At 36.2% G+C, this 20459-nt stretch overlaps 1 protein-coding gene across 23 annotated transcripts in view; it reads left to right on the top strand.

The window, feature by feature from the left end:
- The first annotated feature begins 8088 nt into the window (after window positions 1-8088).
- The window catches only part of LOC139491239 (trithorax group protein osa-like), a 49947-nt gene continuing 37576 nt past the window's right edge, over window positions 8089-20459 (top strand). For 4 of the 23 annotated variants that reach the window (XM_071278743.1, XM_071278740.1, XM_071278739.1 and 1 more), the window contains exon 1: window positions 8089-9588. In XM_071278743.1, the coding sequence (XP_071134844.1) occupies window positions 8857-9588 (732 nt within the window). In that variant the 5' untranslated portion in view covers window positions 8089-8856. The remainder of the gene's footprint in view (window positions 9589-20459) is intronic. The other 19 variants (XM_071278741.1, XM_071278737.1, XM_071278733.1 and 16 more) reach the window with 10 other exon arrangements.

Here is a 20459-nt window from a genome sequence, read left to right as displayed (position 1 = left end):
AGTATATAACACTTTGTAAAGTCGTTTCGACAATACTGTCATATCGGCCATACTTTTTAAAGTCGTTTCGGCAATACCGTCAGATCGGCTATACTTTGTAAATTTAAGTCGTTTCGGCAATACCGTCAGATCGATCATACTTTGTAAAGAGTTTCGGCTATACCGCCAGTTTGGCCATACTTTTGTAAAGTCGTTTCGCTATACTACCAGTTCGGCCATACTTTTGTAAAAATCGTTTCTGATATTCCAGTTCGGCCATACTTTTGTAAAGTCATTTCTGCCATACTCGGACTTCTTTTAAACTAAGTTTTACTGCGCGTATTGCTGTGTGTGTGGTTTTTTTTTCTACATAGACTAGATAGGGGGATGGTTGAGATCTAAAAAAAAAACATGTTGTACTTTGTAAAGTTTCGGCAATACCGTCAGATCGGCCATACAAAGTGTTTCGGCTATACCGCCAGTTTGGCCATACTTTTGTAAAGTCGTTTCGACTATACTGCCAGTTCGGCCATACTTTTGTAAAAATCGTTTCTGATATGCCAGTTCGGCCATACTTACCATAAAATCATATCGGCCGTACTGCCAGCTCGGCCATACTTTGTAAAGTCATTTCGGCCATACTCGGACTTCTTTTAAACTGAGTTTTACTGCGCGTATTGCTGTGTGTGTAGGGTTTTTCTACATTGGCTAGATGTATTGGGGGAGAGTTGAGATCTAAAAAAAACCATGTTTCACTTTGTAAAGTTTCGGCAATATCGTCAGATCGGCCATACTTGTTATAGTAAAATTATGAATTGCCAAAGACAAAATTTTAGTATATAACACCGTTTGTAAAGTCGTTTCGGCAATACCGTCAGATCGGCCATACTTTGTAAAGTCGTTTCGGTAATACCGCCAGATCGGTCATACAAAGTGTTTCGGCTATACCGCCAGTTTGGCCATACTTTTGTAAAGTCGTCTCGACTATACTGCCAGTTCGGCCATACTTTTGTAAAAATCGTTTCTGATATGCCAGTTCGGTCATACTTTTGTAAAATCATATCGGCCGTACTGCCAGCTCGGCCATACTTTGTAAAGTCATTTCGGCCATACTCGGACTTCTTTAAACTGAGTTTTACTGTGCGTATTGCTGTGTGTGTAGGGTTTTTCTACATTGGCTAGATGTATAGGGGGAGAGTTGAGATATTAAAAAAAAAACATGTTGTACTTTGTAAAGTTTCGGCAATACCGTCAGATCGGCCATACTTGTTATAGTAAAATTATGAATTGCCAAAGACAAAATTTTAGTATATAACACTTTGTAAAGTCGTTTCGGCAATACCGTCAGATCGGCCATACTTTGTAAAGTCGTTTCGGTAATACCGTCAGATCGGCTATACTTTGTAAAGTCGTTTCGGCAATACCGTCAGATCGATCATACTTTGTAAAGAGTTTCGGCTATACCGCCAGTTTGGCTATACTTTTGTAAAGTCGTTTCGGCTATACTACCAGTTCGGCCATACTTTTGTAAAAATCGTTTCTGATATTCCAGTTCGGCCATACTTTTGTAAAGTCATTTCTGCCATACTCGGACTTCTTTTTAACTAAGTTTTACTGCGCTTATTGCTGTGTGTGTGGTTTTTTTCTACATAGACTAGATAGGGGGATGGTTGAGATCTAAAAAAAAAACATGTTGTACTTTGTACAGTTTCGGCAATACCGTCAGATCGGCCATACTTGTTATAGTGAAATTATGAATTGCCAAAGACAAAATTTTAGTATGTAACACTTTGTAAAGTCGTTTCGGCAATACCGTCAGATCGGCCATACTTTGTAAAGTCGTTTTTGTAATACCGTCAGATCGGCTATACTTTGTAAAGTCGTTTCGGCAATACCGTCAGATCGATCATACTTTGTAAAGAGTTTCGGCTATACCGCCAGTTTGGCTATACTTTTGTAAAGTCGTTTCGGCTATACTACCAGTTCGGCCATACTTTTGTAAAAATCGTTTCTGATATTCCAGTTCGGCCATACTTTTGTAAAGTCATTTCTGCCATACTCGGACTTCTTTTTAACTAAGTTTTACTGCGCGTATTGCTGTGTGTGTGGTTTTTTTTCTACATAGACTAGATAGGGGGATGGTTGAGATCTAAAAAAAAAAAACATGTTGTACTTTGTACAGTTTCGGCAATACCGTCAGATCGGCCATACTTGTTATAGTGAAATTATGAATTGCCAAAGACAAAATTTTAGTATGTAACACTTTGTAAAGTCGTTTCGGCAATACCGTCAGATCGGCCATACAGAGTGTTTCGGCTATACCGCCAGTTTGGCCATACTTTTGTAAAGTCGTTTCGACTATACTGCCAGTTCGGCCATACTTTTGTAAAAATCGTTTCTGATATGCCAGTTCGGCCATACTCGGACTTCTTTTAAACTGAGTTTTACTGCGCGTATTGCTGTGTGTTTAGGGTTTCTACATTGGCTAGATGTGTAGGGGGGGGGGGAGTTGAGATCTAAAAAAAAAAAAACATGTTGTACTTTGTAAAGTTTCGGCAATACCGTCAGATCGGCCATACTTGTTATAGTAAAATTATGAATTGCCAAAGACAAAATTTTAGTATATAACACTTTGTAAAGTCGTTTCGCCAATACCGTCAGATCGGCCATACTTTGTAAAGTCGTTTCGGTAATACCGCCAGATCGGTCATACAAAGTGTTTCGGCTATACCGCCAGTTTGGCCATACTTTTGTAAAGTCGTTTCGACTATACTGCCAGTTCGGCCATACTTTTGTAAAAATCGTTTCTGATATGCCAGTTCGGTCATACTTTTGTAAAATCTTATCGGCCGTACTGCCAGCTCGGCCATACTTTGTAAAGTCATTTCGGCCATACTCGGACTTCTTTAAACTGAGTTTTACTGTGCGTATTGCTGTGTGTGTAGGGTTTTTCTACATTGGCTAGATGTATAGGGGGAGAGTTGAGATCTAAAAAAAAACATGTTGTACTTTGTAAAGTTTCGGCAATACCGTCAGATTGGCCATACTTTGTAAAGTCGTTTCGGTAATACCGTCAGATCGGTCATACAAAGTGTTTCAGCTATACCGCCAGTTTGGCCATACTTTTGTAAAGTCGTTTCGACTATACTGCCAGTTCGGCCATACTTTTCTAAAAATCGTTTCTGATATGCCAGTTCGGCCATACTTTTGTAAAATCATATCGGCCGTACTGCCAGCTCGGCCATACTTTGTAAAGTCATTTCGGCCATACTCGGACTTCTTTTAAACTGAGTTTTACTGCGCGTATTGCTGTGTGTGTAGGGTTTTTCTACATTGACTAGATGTATAGGGGGAGAGTTGAGATCTAAAAAAAAAACATGTTGTACTTTGTAAAGTTTCGGCAATACCGTCAGATCGGCCATACTTGTTATAGTAAAATTATGAATTGCCAAAGACAAAATTTTAGTATATAACACTTTGTAAAGTCGTTTCGGCAATACCGTCAGATCGGCCATACTTTGTAAAGTCGTTTCGGTAATACCGTCAGATCGGTCATACAAAGTGTTTCGGCTATACCGCCGTTTGGCCATACTTTTGTAAAGTCGTTTCGACTATTCTGACAGTTCGGCCATACTTTTGTAAAAATCGTTTCTGATATGCCAGTTCGGCCATACTTTTGTAAAATCATATCGGCCGTACTGCCAGCTCGGCCATACTTTGTAAAGTCATTTCGGCCATACTCGGACTTCTTTTAAACTGAGTTTTACTGCGCGTATTGCTGTGTGTGTAGGGTTTTTCTACATTGACTAGATGTATAGGGGGAGAGTTATAAAGTCCTTTTGTAGTAATGTCCATCAACCCGTATTGTCATATACACAAGTAAGTATTTTAGAGTGGCTTATTAACTGGATCTTGTGATAGATTGGTCAGCCAACCGTCATTAACCTTTTGAACGATACAGTCAGCGCTCAGGACATCATAATAAATGCAGCGGAACGTGAAGTGAAAGGAAAATGTTAGCTTCTAACCATTTTTCCTGACCTGAAATAAGAAGTCTATCACAAATGAATGAGAGCAAACAGTGGCAAGACGAGTATAGCACAGTTGGTTCCCATAGTAATGCAGATTGTTTTTGAAGAAGACATCCTCCGAACTTTACAAAATGTTTTAACTTAATCATCATCGGTATCTTGTTATTAATCTAAGATCATTTTTTGTTGTATACTTAGAGTATTGTTTTTTTATTTAACATCTACATCTATACTATTGATCGGCAGTTTAAAACATAACACAGATACTGCTGTTTAAACGTTAACCTGCGTGCTAAGTATTTACAAGTTCATTTAAAATTGGATAGTAACAGGTGGTTTCTGTTTACAGCTGCAGTTTCAGAAGTTGCTCTTTGACACATTACAGAGAGGCAGAGCCAGTCGATGATGGTGCGTTGTATATAGCTGTATTTGTAGGCATCTGTGGAGGTACTGATATGAGTGAATTGTTCTAGATGGTATTGTTTTATTGAGGTAGATGGTCTTGAGATCTAAAAAAAAAACATGTTTAACCCCGCCGCATTTTTTGCGCCTGTCCCAAGTCAGGAGCCTCTTGCCTTTGTTAGTCTTGTATGCTTATTAATTTTAGTTTCTTGTGTATAATTCGGAGTTGAGTATGACGTCCATTATCACTGAACTAGTATACATATTTTTTTAGGGGCCAGGTGAAGGACGCCTCCGAAGCGGGGGTTTCTCGCTGCATTGAAGACCCATCGCATGGTGGACGTCGGCTGTTGTCTGCTCTATGGTCGGGTTGTTGTCCCTTTGACACCTTCTTCATTTTCATTCTCAATTTTATTCTCGTGTATGTTGGTATGTTGACTGCCGCCTTTCCATGTGTGGCTTTGTAAAACATGCTCAATCTACTTGATTTCCGTCTAAATTATAGCGTTTGTCATTCTAGGGTTTTCAGGATGTTTGTAACTATCCCTGGTACTGTATGTTGATGTCGCAAATCTGGCAGTCGGTCATCTTTTTTTTCATATCAAGGGAGTCAATGTGATGTATTCCGCGATATGGATCCCATACTGCAGAGGCGTACTTAATTTAAGATGTGGGCGCACTAGCGATGTATATGCCTGCGCTTTGATATCTTGTAGACACTTCCAGATGTTTGTGTCTTAGGAATCCTAATACTCGGTTGGATTTTGTGATAACGTTCTTAATGTGTGAATCCCAACTGAGATCTTCTGATAATTCGACTCCGAGGTATGGATATTGGTGAACTGTGGATAGTTGTTGTCCCATCATTTCATACTCTTTTATCGTTTGGTTTTTTTTTCTTGTTACCCTCAGTGTGTAGCATTTTAATAGCTGGGTAGAATGTCATTTGCCACCGCTCCACCCGTTTAGTCAGTTCTGTCAGATCTTGTTGTAGTTGTAAGTTGTCCTCGATACCTTTAATGGATCTATATATTAGTAGTAGCAAGTCGTCAGCAAAGAGACGGAGGGTGAGGGAGGGTTGATGTAATGACATTGTTTCTGTCTTATCGTTGGTGTATATTAGGAAACAAAGTGGTTCCAATACCGGACCTGTAGAAATCCGGATCGTACTCGGATTTGTTCTCACTGGCTTCTCCATCTAGACATACTCTCTGGTGTCGCTGAGTTAGCCATGACGAAATCTATTGTAGAGTGTTATATATTATTCACTAGTGTGACATTTTTTTCAGAAGTCTTTGTTGGGGAATGTATCGAACGATTTTGAGAAATCAAGAATAAGCATGCTATTTGTCCTCGATGGTCCAGTTCTCTTACAACTGTTACTATGTGTTAATAAGTTGGGTTTAACATGATCGGTTATGTCTGAATCCGTGTTGGAAGTAGGATAAGATTTGATGTTCTTCAAGATGTTCCATGATGTGCATATAGATTATGTGTTCCATGAATTTACAACATATTGTGGTTAACGATACGGGACGGTAGTTTACTGCTTGACTTCTGTTCCCCTGTTTGTCAATGGCTGTGATGTTTGCCTGTCGACAATCTTTAGAAACTTTCCACTGTCATAGGACTGTTCATATAATTTTGTTTGGGGAACGGTTGTGTTTGTTTGTCGTCAATCTTCAGAAACATTTTCACTGTCATAGGACGGTTCATAGAATTTTGTGTGATGAACAGTTGTATTTGTTTGTCGCCAATCTCCAGAAACATTTCCCCTGTCATAGGACGGTTCATATACTTTTGTGTGAGGAACGGTTGCGTTTGTTTGTTTGTCGCAAATCTTCAGAAACATTTTCACTGTCATAAGACGGTTCATAGAATTTTGTGTGATGAACGGTGCAATTTCGCAGTGTGCTTCTGATTGGTAGTTCATCTAGACTGTTTGCTTTTGTTGGGTCTATTAGTCAAAGTTAAACTTTTTCTCAACTCTTTCCGATCTGATATGTTACTTCCTATTGTTTGGAGTTGTACTGGTTCCCATATGTGGTATATTTTTTGTATCCTCTGTCGTGAAGACACCATCATATTGAGTGTTCAATATTTCTGTTTTCCTTTGCTGTCATGATCTCCGAGGTTGTTCTGGAGGGATGATATTCCCATTGTGTCTTTTTGCTTGATTTTATATATTTCCAGAATTTCTTGCCAATGTTTGGTTAAGTGTTATCTTCGTCCTCTTGATTTAGGATTTATCGAACATAATTGTCGTGGGCCTCGTTCATCTCTTCTTGACAAAGTCTCTCATCTGTTTGTACTTGTGTCATTTTGTTTTCTTGGTGTTGTGTTTTAGCAGCACTGTATCTACGCTGTCTGCTTCGTGTCTGTCTTTTGATATGTGTAGAGATCTAAATCACATGTTGTTTTCTACCTATACCGAGTTATATGTGGGCCAAGGCCCATGATGAATTATTTATATATACAAATAGTTGCTTGTAACATGATCTCTTTGAAGTATGTCCAGTTTTCTTCTACAGTGTATTCTTCCATGCTGTTAATTCAGTTCCCAAAATTGTCTAGGAAGTTTTCTTTGGGTCCAATCATAGCGGTCTTTTTAAAAAGGTACACTGGGTTTCTTTTTGATGAAGTTTGGCTTTCATATCTTTGCTACTTCGATTTTACTAATAAGTCCTCAGTGGATTGGTTGTCATGAGTAGGTTTAGTGTGTTTTGTCCTTTAGTTGGTTTACTTACTATTTGGTTCATGTCGTAGTTATATGAGATTTAATTATGATTAGCTTCTTCATTCTGTGGGTTATTCGGGTTGTTTGCTAGTTGAGATGTGGCAGATTGAAATCTCCTCTAAGTATGACATTTTGTAGGGTTTAGGCTTGTGTCCACGAACCGATGCAGTAAATAGATTTCTCAAGTTCTTCAAGTTTTTCGATGACAACTTATATTTCAATGCAATGCCAAATTATGTTTTATAGCTGGACTAGTTCTTTCAATTGGAAGAAATTAATTTTAATATACTGATTCCTGTCCTATCAATTTTTTTCAGAAGGTTGGTCGAGTTTTAAAAAAAGTCTTTCAGTCTTTTTTTAAATTTCAAATTCACATGCAGGTTCCAGTATGCACTACAACTGCATTTACAAGCCAGTTACAATTTTACAAAATTTGTTTAAATTCTGAACATTAAACCACATATGTCTACATACGAGGTTTTTTTCTCGTTTGGCCAGAATACATATTTGAGTTAATTTACTTTTTTCATAAAAATATTTTTAAATACAACCAATATTTTTTGGCAGAAAATCTTAGCGTCATATGATTCTCATGTGGTAGATCACATATTTTTCCTAGAGTTATTTCCCGTGCAAAATAATTTTTGAGAATTTCAGAGGGTGGACGTTTTATAACGGGAACAGCCTGGTTAAATATTGCAAATAGGATTTTATCTCCTAAAATTGCACCAATTATTCTTTGTTCGAAAATTCTGACATTTTACTTTATCTTCGTTATTTTAACTTTAGTTTGAAATTTTCAAAGTCAATAAACTGCTACATGCGATCTATGCACCAATACTGTCAAGGAAAAAATGAAAACAGATACATTTGCATGCTCAATAATATCAGATTTTCCCGTCTGATTGACGTCAATAGAAAGCCTTCAGGCAATCAAATGCTCTTCTGTTCATCTCCCCAGAGTAAAGGTCAAATTTTTGTTTTCTACAATATATACGCCATAGAAACGCTTCGAATAAATCTTTAAAGATGTTATTTGAATTTTGAATTCGGATTTGAATTACATTTGATGCAAAATCAAGCCATTCCATTATGAAATTGTCACTTTTTTGAAACAATACGTGGGAGGTGAAACGATTAGCTAATTGAACAAGCCGTGTTGAAAAGAAATGCCTCGGACGCTTCACAACTCAATATTAGTATATCTGCGCTCAGTGGACAATTTACGCAAAAGAATTCCCGAATTTGATAGAAGTCATGCTCCGTGTTCAAATTGTATATTTTGACACAGGAAATGATTGTTATTGTTTTTAAAGTATACATAGCACCCATAACCAATATTTTCACGATCCCTATAGAGGCGTATGAATCGCTATTCTCTTCCGATATTCCCGCTTATTGAAGAGAACAACATAATACACTGTTTGATAAGACCATGCTGCCATCTGACTAAGATTTACCCTATTGCAATCTGCCTCAGTTCGATACATGCGTGTTTATTGACAATATTAGGACGCACCGCAATTCAAGAAAAGTATCCCGAAACATGTGAGTTGATTATTCATAGGTGTCACGGTCAATTTCTCGCTCTAGAAGGGTGGGTAAATAGAATTATGCTGAAGAAACTCTTCTGTGTATACAACAAAGACAGGAAACTGAAGCAACTGGAGTCGACCGGAGGGTCAGGAACTTTTCGGTAAGTGAAGTATGGAAAATGCTGGCCCTGGTAAAGGGCATACTAGACAAGTCAAGAGCAAAAAGCTTAAATCTCCGAAGAATTTACGGGGAAACACAATGGACTCGTTTCAAGATGGAGGCCAACAAAACATGAGCAATGAACAAGGCGAATATTTTAATCAAATTGAAGGGCCTAACATGAACGTTGATATGAATAACTATCCTCCATCATCTAGGGAACAGATGATGGGGGTTGACAACTACGGAAGAATGAACCCAATGATGCATCCAGGGCAAATGCAAGGGTACAATCCGTATAATCGTGAAAACTTTAACCCAGGCGATCAACATGGCGGAATGGCAGGAAGTTCAGAAATTATTAATCAAAATACTTTTCAGGCTCAGTATATGCAGCCTGGAATGAAGAGTGGACATCCAGGCAAACCGAACATGATGCCTATGAGGCCACAAATGGGCCCAGGTGGTCCAGGAATGCCACAATCCTATCCACAAGGACAAAGATCAATGTTGTCAGGACAAAGCATTTCACAGCAGTCTGGACCAACACCAACACTAAATCAGCTTCTGCAGACACCAAACACACCGGGGAGGATGCAGGGAAATAATTATGGTGAATATCACCAGAAAGTGGCACCCGAAATGACAGCGCAAGGGACACCATATAACATGCAGCAAGGTTGGACTGGAAATAGACAACCAGCCAGTTTTCCACAAGGTCCAGGGACTCCCTATAGGGGTCAGGTAAGTTGTATTTATCTACTTTCACTTTGACTAAAGGAAGTCATTAACTGCCATGTGACACTAATCTATTGATCATGTTTGTATTGCCCGCCAGAGTTGTAAATAATCTTATCAATCTAGTTTCATAATTACTTTTTCTTCCAAGCGGTTATTGATAAGCTATACTCAATTATAAAAAACATAAATAGAAAGAAATATTGCATTCATTATTACCAGGATTTATTGGTCATGCATTTTTATCACATGAATGAAAAATCAATTTTGAATTTGGAGGCAAGACTGTTGTGACCTTTGTCTGATTGGCTGGGAAGACCATAAAGCAATCAATTAATCTCAGTCCTGGGATAATCTATTTTCATTTGTGTAGATAATAAAAGCATAGATGTTGGAAATCCCCTAAATTGTTGAATGACATCCAAGAAAATGAAAGTAAATCTATTATTGACAGATGCTTTGAAATTGTTTACCTTTCTGTATGCATGAGTAATTTTATGGAATTTGATATTTCATGCATTAAAATATTATTGATTTTTATATAAGACTTTAACAAGATTCATAATTTTCTGAGACTTTGTTCTGGTAGTTTTGTTTTCCGATATTTTAAGAGTTTGTTGCTTGTGTTAAATTCATTTTTAATTAAAATAATCTTCTGTGCATCTTTTTGATTTGACTATTATGTAAATTTTATTTGTGTGAATACATGTATATATACTGCTCTGCTAAGATTTTTCAAATGGCAAATGATTTTCCCTCAATTGACAATTTTTTTGCTGGTAAATCTTGTGTAAAAGGATGATTGTTGAAGTTGTAAAACCCTTCACTTGATAACAATGTTTTATTATCACTGGGGTAAAGCTGATGACCGTAACTGCATTCACGGTCATCCCAAGATGTCGGATGAAAAATTAGGTCAGTATCTGTATTGTCTGTTACAGTGTTTCTATATCATTTTCTTTACAAAGGAGACATTGATTCGATGTAAATTTATAAAAGATTCACACGGAAATCACAAATTACTTCCGAGAAATGTGCATGAAACGGGAAATTCGATTTAAAAAAATCGCTAAGATGACCGTAAATCACAATCGAGATGACCGTAACAGAATCAGCAATTCAAAACAAGGGTGACCGTAATTGGTTAAAAGATGACCGTAATTTGTAAAGGATGACCGTAATTTCTAAATGATGACCGTAACTTTTAAAGGATGATCGTCAATTCTAAGAAATATCCGTATTTGTATGACTACTTTTTTTGTATCAAATGATTAATGGTGTTGATATAAATCATATTTATATGAGAGTATTATCCTATAGGTAGGAGAAAATAAGACGTGCTTTAAATACAGAGTTCACCATATATATCTTTTTTTACGGTAGAGGGTATAATTTTTAAAATGAACATACAACAAAACATGCACATGAAAAAGTGGGGAAAACATGCAACAAAAGCGCGATTAAATGACACCTAACAAGTATAATAAAAAAAAAAAAGTGTCCTGCACAGCCTCTAACTAAAAGCCAAAAGGTTTTTTTTTTATTTCTGGAATTCCTTGTAATGACATATAATAAATGCACTTTTTAAAAATGCCAATGGATGTAGACTACAGCCATTGATATTATATCGTCTTTGATTTGTCTTCTATTTTGTCTTGCAAGTAAAATAACAGAACCTGTTTTTAAAATACTACGACCAAACTAGTGAAGGCGAGCTCCAGCAAAGTAGATCCTTAAAATAGTCTTATGCGTATAGCGTATCACAAGGGGCTGGGGCGGTCGGATGTAGCCATTTAAAAAAAAGGGGGGTCCCAACCCAGGGTAAAGGGGGTTCAAACTATGTGTCCCCATTCAAATGCACTGATCGGTAAATAAAAAGGGACCCCCTTTTGGATCCTACACTGAGGGGAACCTTGTCAATTTGTATATACAGCAATGTTATTCATGTTATTCATATATATATTAAGACAAACTAAGATTTTAATCTGCTTCCTCAGGCTCGATTACCATACACTGCCGTATATTCGTATGTTTGATTAGTGTTTTTTATGCTCCATTCATGGGCATTATGTTTTCTGGTCTGTGCGTCCGTTTCGTTTGTTCGTCCGTTCGTCTGCTCGTTCGTCCGTCTGTCCCGCCTCAGGTTAAAGTTTTTTTTTGGTCGAGGAGGTTTTTGATGACGTTGAGGTCCAATCAACTTGAAACTTAGTACACATGTTTTCTATGATATGATCTTTCTAATCATAATGCCAAACTACAGTTTTTTTCCCCATTTTAACGGTCCACTGAACATAGAAAATTATAGTGTAGATGAGGCATGTACTAGAGACACTTCAGAGGGACACATTCTTGTTTCTTCGACTTTTCGTCGTATCTCTGTCAATTTGTATTAAAATTTTAAAGTCGTTATCATCGGCAATAAATTAATATTTCATTGTTAACGAGAAATTTGCAATTTACTATCATTGTCATGAACTCAAAATACGGCAAACAGTTACAAACAAATTGATGAAACATGTTTATATCCGCTACCTAAGCCCCTATTGAGACAAACACAACAAAAAGCTATGAATACAAATACGGATATTCTTAAAATTGAGGGTCATCATTTAAAAGTTACGATCATCCTTTATTAATTACTGTCAATCTTTACAAATTACGGTCATCTTTTACAAGTTACGGTCATCTGTTTACCAATCACGGTCATCCTTGTTTTATGTTACGGTCATCTTGAAAATATTTTGATAATGATTTACGGACATCTTAGCGATTTTTTCAAATTGAATTTTGCGTTTCCTGAACATTTTTCGGTAGTAATTTGTGATTTCTGTTTGAATCTTTTATAAATTTACATCGTATCAATGTATACTTTGTAAAGAAAATGATATAGAAACACTGTAACAGACAATACAGATACTGACCTAATTTTTCATCCGACATCTTGGGATGACCGTAAATGCAGTTACAGTCATCAGCTTTACCCCAGTGATTATGTATGTCAATGAATTCAATCAAACAAAACATTATGATCAGGGGTTGCAACTCCAGGTGAAGTGAGTGACATCCTAGGATTGTCATCTTTGCGGTAAAAACTCATGCTTGTCATCACTGTATTTTCAGTTAAATTTTCTTGATACAATGCAAGCATACACTGAACTAGTATACATATTTCTTGAGGGGCCAGTTGAAGGACACCTCCCGGTGCGGAAGATTCTCGCTGCATTAAGACCCATTGGTGGCCTTTTGGCTTGGTTGTTGTCTGCTCCATGGTGGTTGTTGTCTCTTTGACACATTTCCCATTTCCATTGTCAATTTTATACAAGATAAATTATGAAAAACAAGAAATTTTAAATTTTTTAATGTAGCATATCATTCTGTTCTAAGATGCTACTCAAAAGTTTCTGCTGTAGCAATTATCCATGTTTCGTAGAAACGGATCTCACAATGATTCATTCTACTTTTTATGCCCCTGTTGTAGTGGATTGGGCATTAAGTTTTACCCTTGTCTGTCTATTCATTGTACTTTCCAGTGTTCTCCCCAGGCCGATATGACGCTGCGGTGCTGCAGCACCTTCATAATATTTTCGTTAATCCCGCAACGTCTTAATTGGCCGCTGTCCCTTACTACTTGATCCCGCAGCGTGTTAATTTTCACATTTTCATTAAAGTTTGTTAAAATTGTCCAGTTGTTGATCACTGCTGAGAGGTCGGTCAGTGTTACGCAATATCTGATAATTTATCGGACCACAGATGAATTATCACGTTGTGATTGGTTAAATGTCGTCACGTGGTGACCCCCTATGAGACCGTATGGGGTTAGTAAGTTTCATATGGGGTTCATGCAGTCTGCACGGTTAGCCACTAGTCCGATGCCCCAGACTAGTAAAATTTGGTTCGGACTAGTAAGTTTTTGCAAAACTTTGTTTGGTCCAATAAGAAAAATGTCAGAATATTGGTCTTCGGACTAGTAGTTGAAAAAGTTTTTGGTGCAGACTGTTCATGACGCGTTTATGGCGACGTCATCTATTAATGTTGTTGTGTTTCATTGTTTATTTTTCAACAAAACGCCGCAGAAAAAGTCCAGCATCTGATAAATTCGTTATACGGTCAACTACTGACCCCCTACGGATCCATAGAGGGTGAATAAAATTCATAGGGGACTCGGCCTCCGGCCTCACCCCCTATGGATTTTACTAACCCTCTATGGATCCGTATGGGGTCAGTAGCGAACTATATAACTTATAATAGTTTTACCTGAGCCATGCTTATCTCAGCCTTATCGGACTATGTTATCATGTAATAGCGTAAATGATCATCAAGAAGATAGATATTTTCAGAAGAAAATTAAAAAAAATTAAAAACTTCAGTGCAGAAATTGAAGAAATCGATCGCAAATACATTGTATTTAAGCATCGTGTGTGTGATTACTTGACAATTTATATGACAAATTTTTTCATTGGTCGAGAAGAAGAATCTATTTAAACACGTGATAGATTTGAATACACATTGCTAAAGATATGTACGATGAAAATTATGAATGAGAGTATTTGTAGTTGAAAAAATTAAAATAAACTTTGATTAAAGATAACGAGAAGTGATTTATTTTAATTGAAAGTGAAAAATGTTGCTTACAAGGTAAATTCGTTTCAAACTGTCATATTTTTAGGAATAAAATGTTCATTGAACATCGATCATGAGTCCGTGCGTTGGGAACATTTTATGTGACAATCAACACGGGTACGGAATCGTCGGTCTTCTGTATAATGTGACTAGTAAATAATTCCAATGGTCTTAACTTTAAGGAGGTTTGGTTTATATCTACCTGCCAAAGATAGGTTTTAACAATAATGCACACGGAAGCGTAAATAAATGTCAAACTATGGAAACTTGTCAGCTGTTCATTAACATATTTTTGTTTTAAAAAGTTGTATACCAACTATCTTAACCATATTCGATTTTATTATGCCCCACCTACGATAGTAGCGGGGCATTATGTTTTCTGGTCTGTGCGTCCGTTCGTCCGTCCGTCTGTTCGTCCGTTCGTCCGTCTGTTCGTCCGTTCGTCCGTCTGTCCAACTTCAGGTTAAAGTTTTTGGTCAAGGTAGTTTTTGATGAAGCTGAAGTCCAATCAACTTGAAACTTAGTACATATGTTCCTTATGATATGATCTTTCAAATTTTAAAGACAAATTAAACTTTTGAATTCACGGTCCACTGAACATAGAAAATGAAAGTGCGAGTTTCAGGTTAAAGTTTTTGGTCAAGGTAGTTTTTGATGAAGTTGAAGTCCTATCAACTTGAAACTTAGTACAAATGTTCCCTATGATATGATCTTTTTAATTTTAATGCCTAATTATATTTTTTACCCATTTTCACGGTCCATTGAACATGGAAAATGATAGTGCGAGTGGGGCATCCGTGTACTTTGGACACATTCTTGTTAATTCTGAATGAACATGTTCTCTGCAAATAACAAAGGGTGAATTCTAAGCAAAAGACATGATGGAAGTAGAAGGTTTTTTTTCAGATCAATGACTTCTAATGGAAAGGGGAATACACCTCCCTCTACACTCAGCTGTCAGTATAAGCAGATGTTATAATTGCTTCTCCTATTCCCAACTGAGCTAAAGTTTTAGCAAGTGATAACAGCAAGCACCATGTTTCTGGTTTCTGTGACAAGTGGCTGACTGAGTTTTCTTGGCTTAAGGGGGGTATAAGCAAAAGTTATTATGAGAGGGGGTTTTCAACCCTGAAGAGGATTAAGACAACGTTGAGGAACAGACTGTCCAACAAAATAACACTATCTTGAAATAATATCCCTAGAAGTAGCATAGAGTACAGAGATGAATATTTACATTCTTTAATTGACTGAATATAAATAACTTTTGTGTTTAAAATCAATTTATTTCATATATAGTATATTCTTGTGTAAATTCATTAATACTCTGCATTATTAAACACACAACACAAAGCAATATTGCATGTTGTGATTTATGACTGATTGATTCAGATCACAAAAGTTCACTTTAAAAAGGAGGTACGCGCCCTTGAATTTTGCGCCTTAAAAAAATCCTGGGGAGAACAATGCGTTCATCCATATACTGTGGATTCATTATTATTCTTTGGATACCAAGTTTTGGTGGTTTTCATAGGTACAGGTTAATCGCAAATTTAAATGTTCAACAAATTACAAATTTTCTATCAGGTTGTATGCAGACGTTGGCAAAACCACAAAATTGCATATTCGTGAAAAGGCAAGTTTTCTACCATCTACGAAAATTGGTACCCACGAAAATAAATGAATCCACAGCATCCCAAAATGGTTTCCATTCTCCTAGTTTAACCAAATCTTATATCAGTCAGTTATTCTGCAACTTCTTAAAAACATCCTGGCAAAATTTAACCGAAGTTGCCTTGATTCTTGACATCAAGTTTAGGCTTGCTATTGATTTGCTATTTTAATTTTTTGGGGGTTTACCATTTCAAAAAATGACTGAAACATTTCTCTGTATACATTTATTATCAAAATCTTGACAGTGGCCTACCAATTGCAACTTACAGTAATAATGGTTATACAAAACTTTCAAATTATTTTCTAAAAACATGGTAATTGTTAGAGTGAAAAGAACTATATGTTGCACGTCTTCGTGAAGCATGAAACAAAACAGAGGCGAATGAATATTACACGGATTTTAGGTTACGCATATTACAATATTTTAAACCTACTGGTCAAAGCTTATCTTTGAAAGGAAATTTATATGAATTGGCAAAGAAATGATTAGAATAGGACAAATTGGTGGCTCTCAACTGGGTCCAGGGGAGCACCTTGGTAGTTGTAGTGATGGAAAAGGCCTCCCCAGATTGATTTGTTGTTTTGGGAGTCTTAAATTACAATTTCTTGGGAGAATGTTGATGTCCTTGTCGTAGCGGAGGGGGCATTAAGTTTATTTTTGTTGGTATGTACAACCTTACTTGCGTCCCAAAATTGGTTTCTGTTATAAAACTTCAGTTTGCCTCGACCAAATAAAACTTATGCACAATGCCTATTACCACAACTCAAAGACCAAGTTCCATTTTGATGGTGCCACTCTAACAGTTCCATAGTTATTCACTTTTACAAATTAAAAAATTGTGTAGTTTATCTTTAATTTTGATGCTTCAGTTATTGTTCTGTAAATATTTTTTTCAAACACTATATTTTCCCTCAAAATGGAAGAATTTCATTCTTTATTGATTTCTTATTTTCCTACAGCTCAATGAGAAAACTTGAAGTGCCAAAACGTAGATGATAAACTACATATAATATATGTAAAAATAATGAGATGTGGTATGATTTCCAATGACACAACTATCCATCCAAGTTCAAATGAAATAGAAAAAAAAGATGTGGTATGATTGCCAATGGGACAACTCTCCATAAGAGACCAAAATGACACAGAAATTAACAACTATAGTTCACCGCATGGCCTTCAACAATGAGCAAAGCCCACACATTATAGTCAACTATAAAAGGCACCGAAATGACAATGTGAAATAAACGGGATCCCAACCCTCCCCTAACCTGGGACAGTGGTATAACAGTACAACATAAGAAGTTGATATAAGCAATTGTAGGCAACAGTATGCCCTTCAACAATGTGAAAAATCCATACGGTATAGTTCGCTACAATTGGCCCCGACACAAACTACAGGCTCCTGATTTTGGACAGACACTTAAACAATGTGGTGGAGTTAAAAATGTTTTTGAGTGCCAGTCTTCATGATAACTTTTTTTTTTTATTCACAAATCCGAAAGCAATTTTACAAGCCTGCACCATCATCCTTGTGGTTAAGCCTGAAGACTGTAGTCCTTAACCATCCCCTAAACTGGGACAGTTTGGAGTTCCGATATTAGATAATTTTTCTAGTCATGGTGGTTGGCCTGAACAAAACTGTGTCCAAACTAGCTTATAGGCTCTTTTTTTTTTGCTACAGTTCCCTGTAGTCTAAGTAATATAAAAAAAAAACAGTGTGTGTTGGCCCTGCAAGAGTTTTCTTAATTATTTTTTATGATTAGAGTGTAAGAAGTTGAGTTCATTGATGTTCAAATCAAACACTGAATTGATTTAGTAAAAAAACAAGAATGTGTCCCCAGTACACGGATGTCCCATCCTCACTATCATTTTCTATGTTCAGTGGACCGTGAATATGGGATAAAATCTCTAATTTGGCATTAAAATTAGAAAGATCATATCATAGGGAACATGTTTACTAAGTTTGAAGTTGATCAGACTTCAACTTAATCAAAAACTACCGCGACCAAAATCTTTAACCTGAAGGGGGACGAACAGACACACAGACCAGAAAACATAATGCCCATAAATGGGGCTTAAAAATCAGGATTCTCATATTTCATTGTATATATTGTTCAAGAAATCAAAGATATTTCAAGTAACAGAATGTACTGAAATGTCCCTTCTCAACAGTTACCAAAACTGTCACTTGTATTGTCTTAGTTTGTTTTGTTGGTACAGATTCTAGGGTGCTTATTATTATATAAGAATGCACCAAGTAATAAATAGTTGCTTCTTATGGACCCCTTTGAAAAATCAAAATGGTCTTTTCAATTACTTTTGCACAGAATGGCACATGAGGTGGATGATTACTTCAGGACTAAATAAACTAGTTTAGTCAGTATTGTGCTAATATTTTCTAATTGGTCTTTTAATAACAGTGAAATTTTATGTCAATATAAAAAAAAAATTGGCCACCAAATTGTTTTTCTAGCAGTGAGGGATAGCAATATTGTCAAAAGCTGATAAAAAGAATTATACCTTAATAAGCTTCTTTATTTTTCCTGGGTTGTTGAGTATCCAATTTTTGTGGAGATAGGGAAAATACGATTAAGAGACACAAATTATAAAAATCAGACATTAATGACTGAAAAGCTTGCATGATTGACTTGTAAATATTACTTTATTGTTGTACCTGGATGAACTTTGACACTACAGATTATGCTGATTAGCCATGTGCTTTTGTCTAATTTTGATTGGCCATTGAAGGATGTCAACATACTCCAGTGTAAATACCTTGGGAGATTATTGTCATTGAAGATAATAGAAACTGATATGTTCCACTTTGATGAATGGCTTTGTTAACATATCCAATATATTATGACATTAAGGCAATAAGATTACATGCCCTTTGTATACAGTATAGTAAAAGCTTAATCCTTTGTAAATTTTGCTATTCAATAACACAAGAAACCAGTTCATCTTATGGTAAGATCCCATCTTCTGTTTTAAAATTTATAAAGAAAATGATTCTGCTCTGCTTTAAACTAGGCATCCACATCCATCCACATCTGAAAATATAAAGCAATTATCGAGGAGTAAGTGGGTTTTCTAAGTGTTATTGTTCCTCATGAATTTAGTCAATTCTAAACAAAATTTTACTACTGAAAGAAAGAAGAGAAAAGTCATAAAATGGTTCTGTACGTATACACATAAATGACAATTTGTAGTATATACGACTTGGCATTAACAGGAGAAGACAGATTTTAAATAAGATTTAAATATTTAATTATACATGTACAACTGTTCCTGTAGATTGAGATATTCTCCTTTGCCCATGGTGTTAGCACCCACATATCCGACCTTGCAAGCATATGGTTGGAATAAAAGTATAAACTGGAACTTTTATTCATAAATTAATTCTGCAAACTTGTATCGACTGTCTTAAGTTTTCCAACTGTTTACATTATAATGATAATCATGTGGGATGGAGACAATAGAATTTTATATTGAGGAATATAAATTTGTGGAAGTGCATATGTTACATTCATCCCTTCCACAAAAAATGATGTGATTTTTAGCTTGTCCCTTCTTAGCTAAGCAGGTGTCAAAGGCTTGGTATATTTGTACACGGTTCATCTATCAGAAGGTAGAAAACCTGAATGCTTCATACCTTGTAAATTCAATGCCTTGTGATACAAAATTTTCATTTAAAAAAAAAAAATTGAGAATGGAAATGGGGAACATGTCAAAGAGGCAATAACCCTACCAAACAGCAGACAACAGCCAAATGCCACCAATGGGTCTTCAACACAACGCAATAAACCATTACTGTGGAGGTGGTTCCTCAGTTTGCCCCTTAATAAAATTGTGAACCAGTTCAGTGAAAATGGACGTCACAATGAAATCTAAAGCATATACTGTAAATGAACTAAAATTAAAAACATATAAGATGATCAATGGCCAGACACTCCTGACTTGGGACATGGGCAAAAATGTGGTGGGGTTAGACATAATTTGTTAGATCTCAACCCTCCCTATTATTTTCATAGAACAGTAACTAGCTTCAACAGATATAGTTTTCTAATCATGTGAATTTGTTTTATGAGTAATAGGATAAGTATATTCGGTACTTGGATCATCTGACGTAGACTCTTTAACATGAAATTGATGAATTAATAATTTAGGTAATAAGATTTTCTGATTACGTCCTTAAAACACAACAAAAATTGAAGACCCACCATTATACTGAAATTAGATTAAACAAGACTATACCCAAATGTCCAAACCCACCATTATACTGAAATTAGATTAAACAAGACTATACCCAAATGTCCAAACTCTGTCTTATCACAAATATGATAAAAAAAAAACAACATTGTACTATTTAAGAACAATTCATTCGATTCTCAGAACAAAAATAATTACTTGAGATATTCTAGTCACTGGACATTGTGAACACTGTAAAATCTTGAATTTGACATTTGTGTTTATTGACTTGGAATACTTTGGTTTGAAAGCGGATGTCAGACATTTTTGTTTAGTGATGTTAACCAGTTAGTTACATGTAGGTTGGACACCAATGATTATTGATTTGTTGCAAAAA

The sequence above is a fragment of the Mytilus edulis genome, chromosome 10 (genome assembly GCF_963676685.1).
Source record: "Mytilus edulis chromosome 10, xbMytEdul2.2, whole genome shotgun sequence".
Taxonomy (NCBI): Eukaryota; Metazoa; Mollusca; class Bivalvia; order Mytilida; family Mytilidae; genus Mytilus; species Mytilus edulis.
The sequence above is the reverse complement of the archived record's forward strand: the minus strand, read 5'-3'. Positions and strand labels throughout refer to the sequence as shown.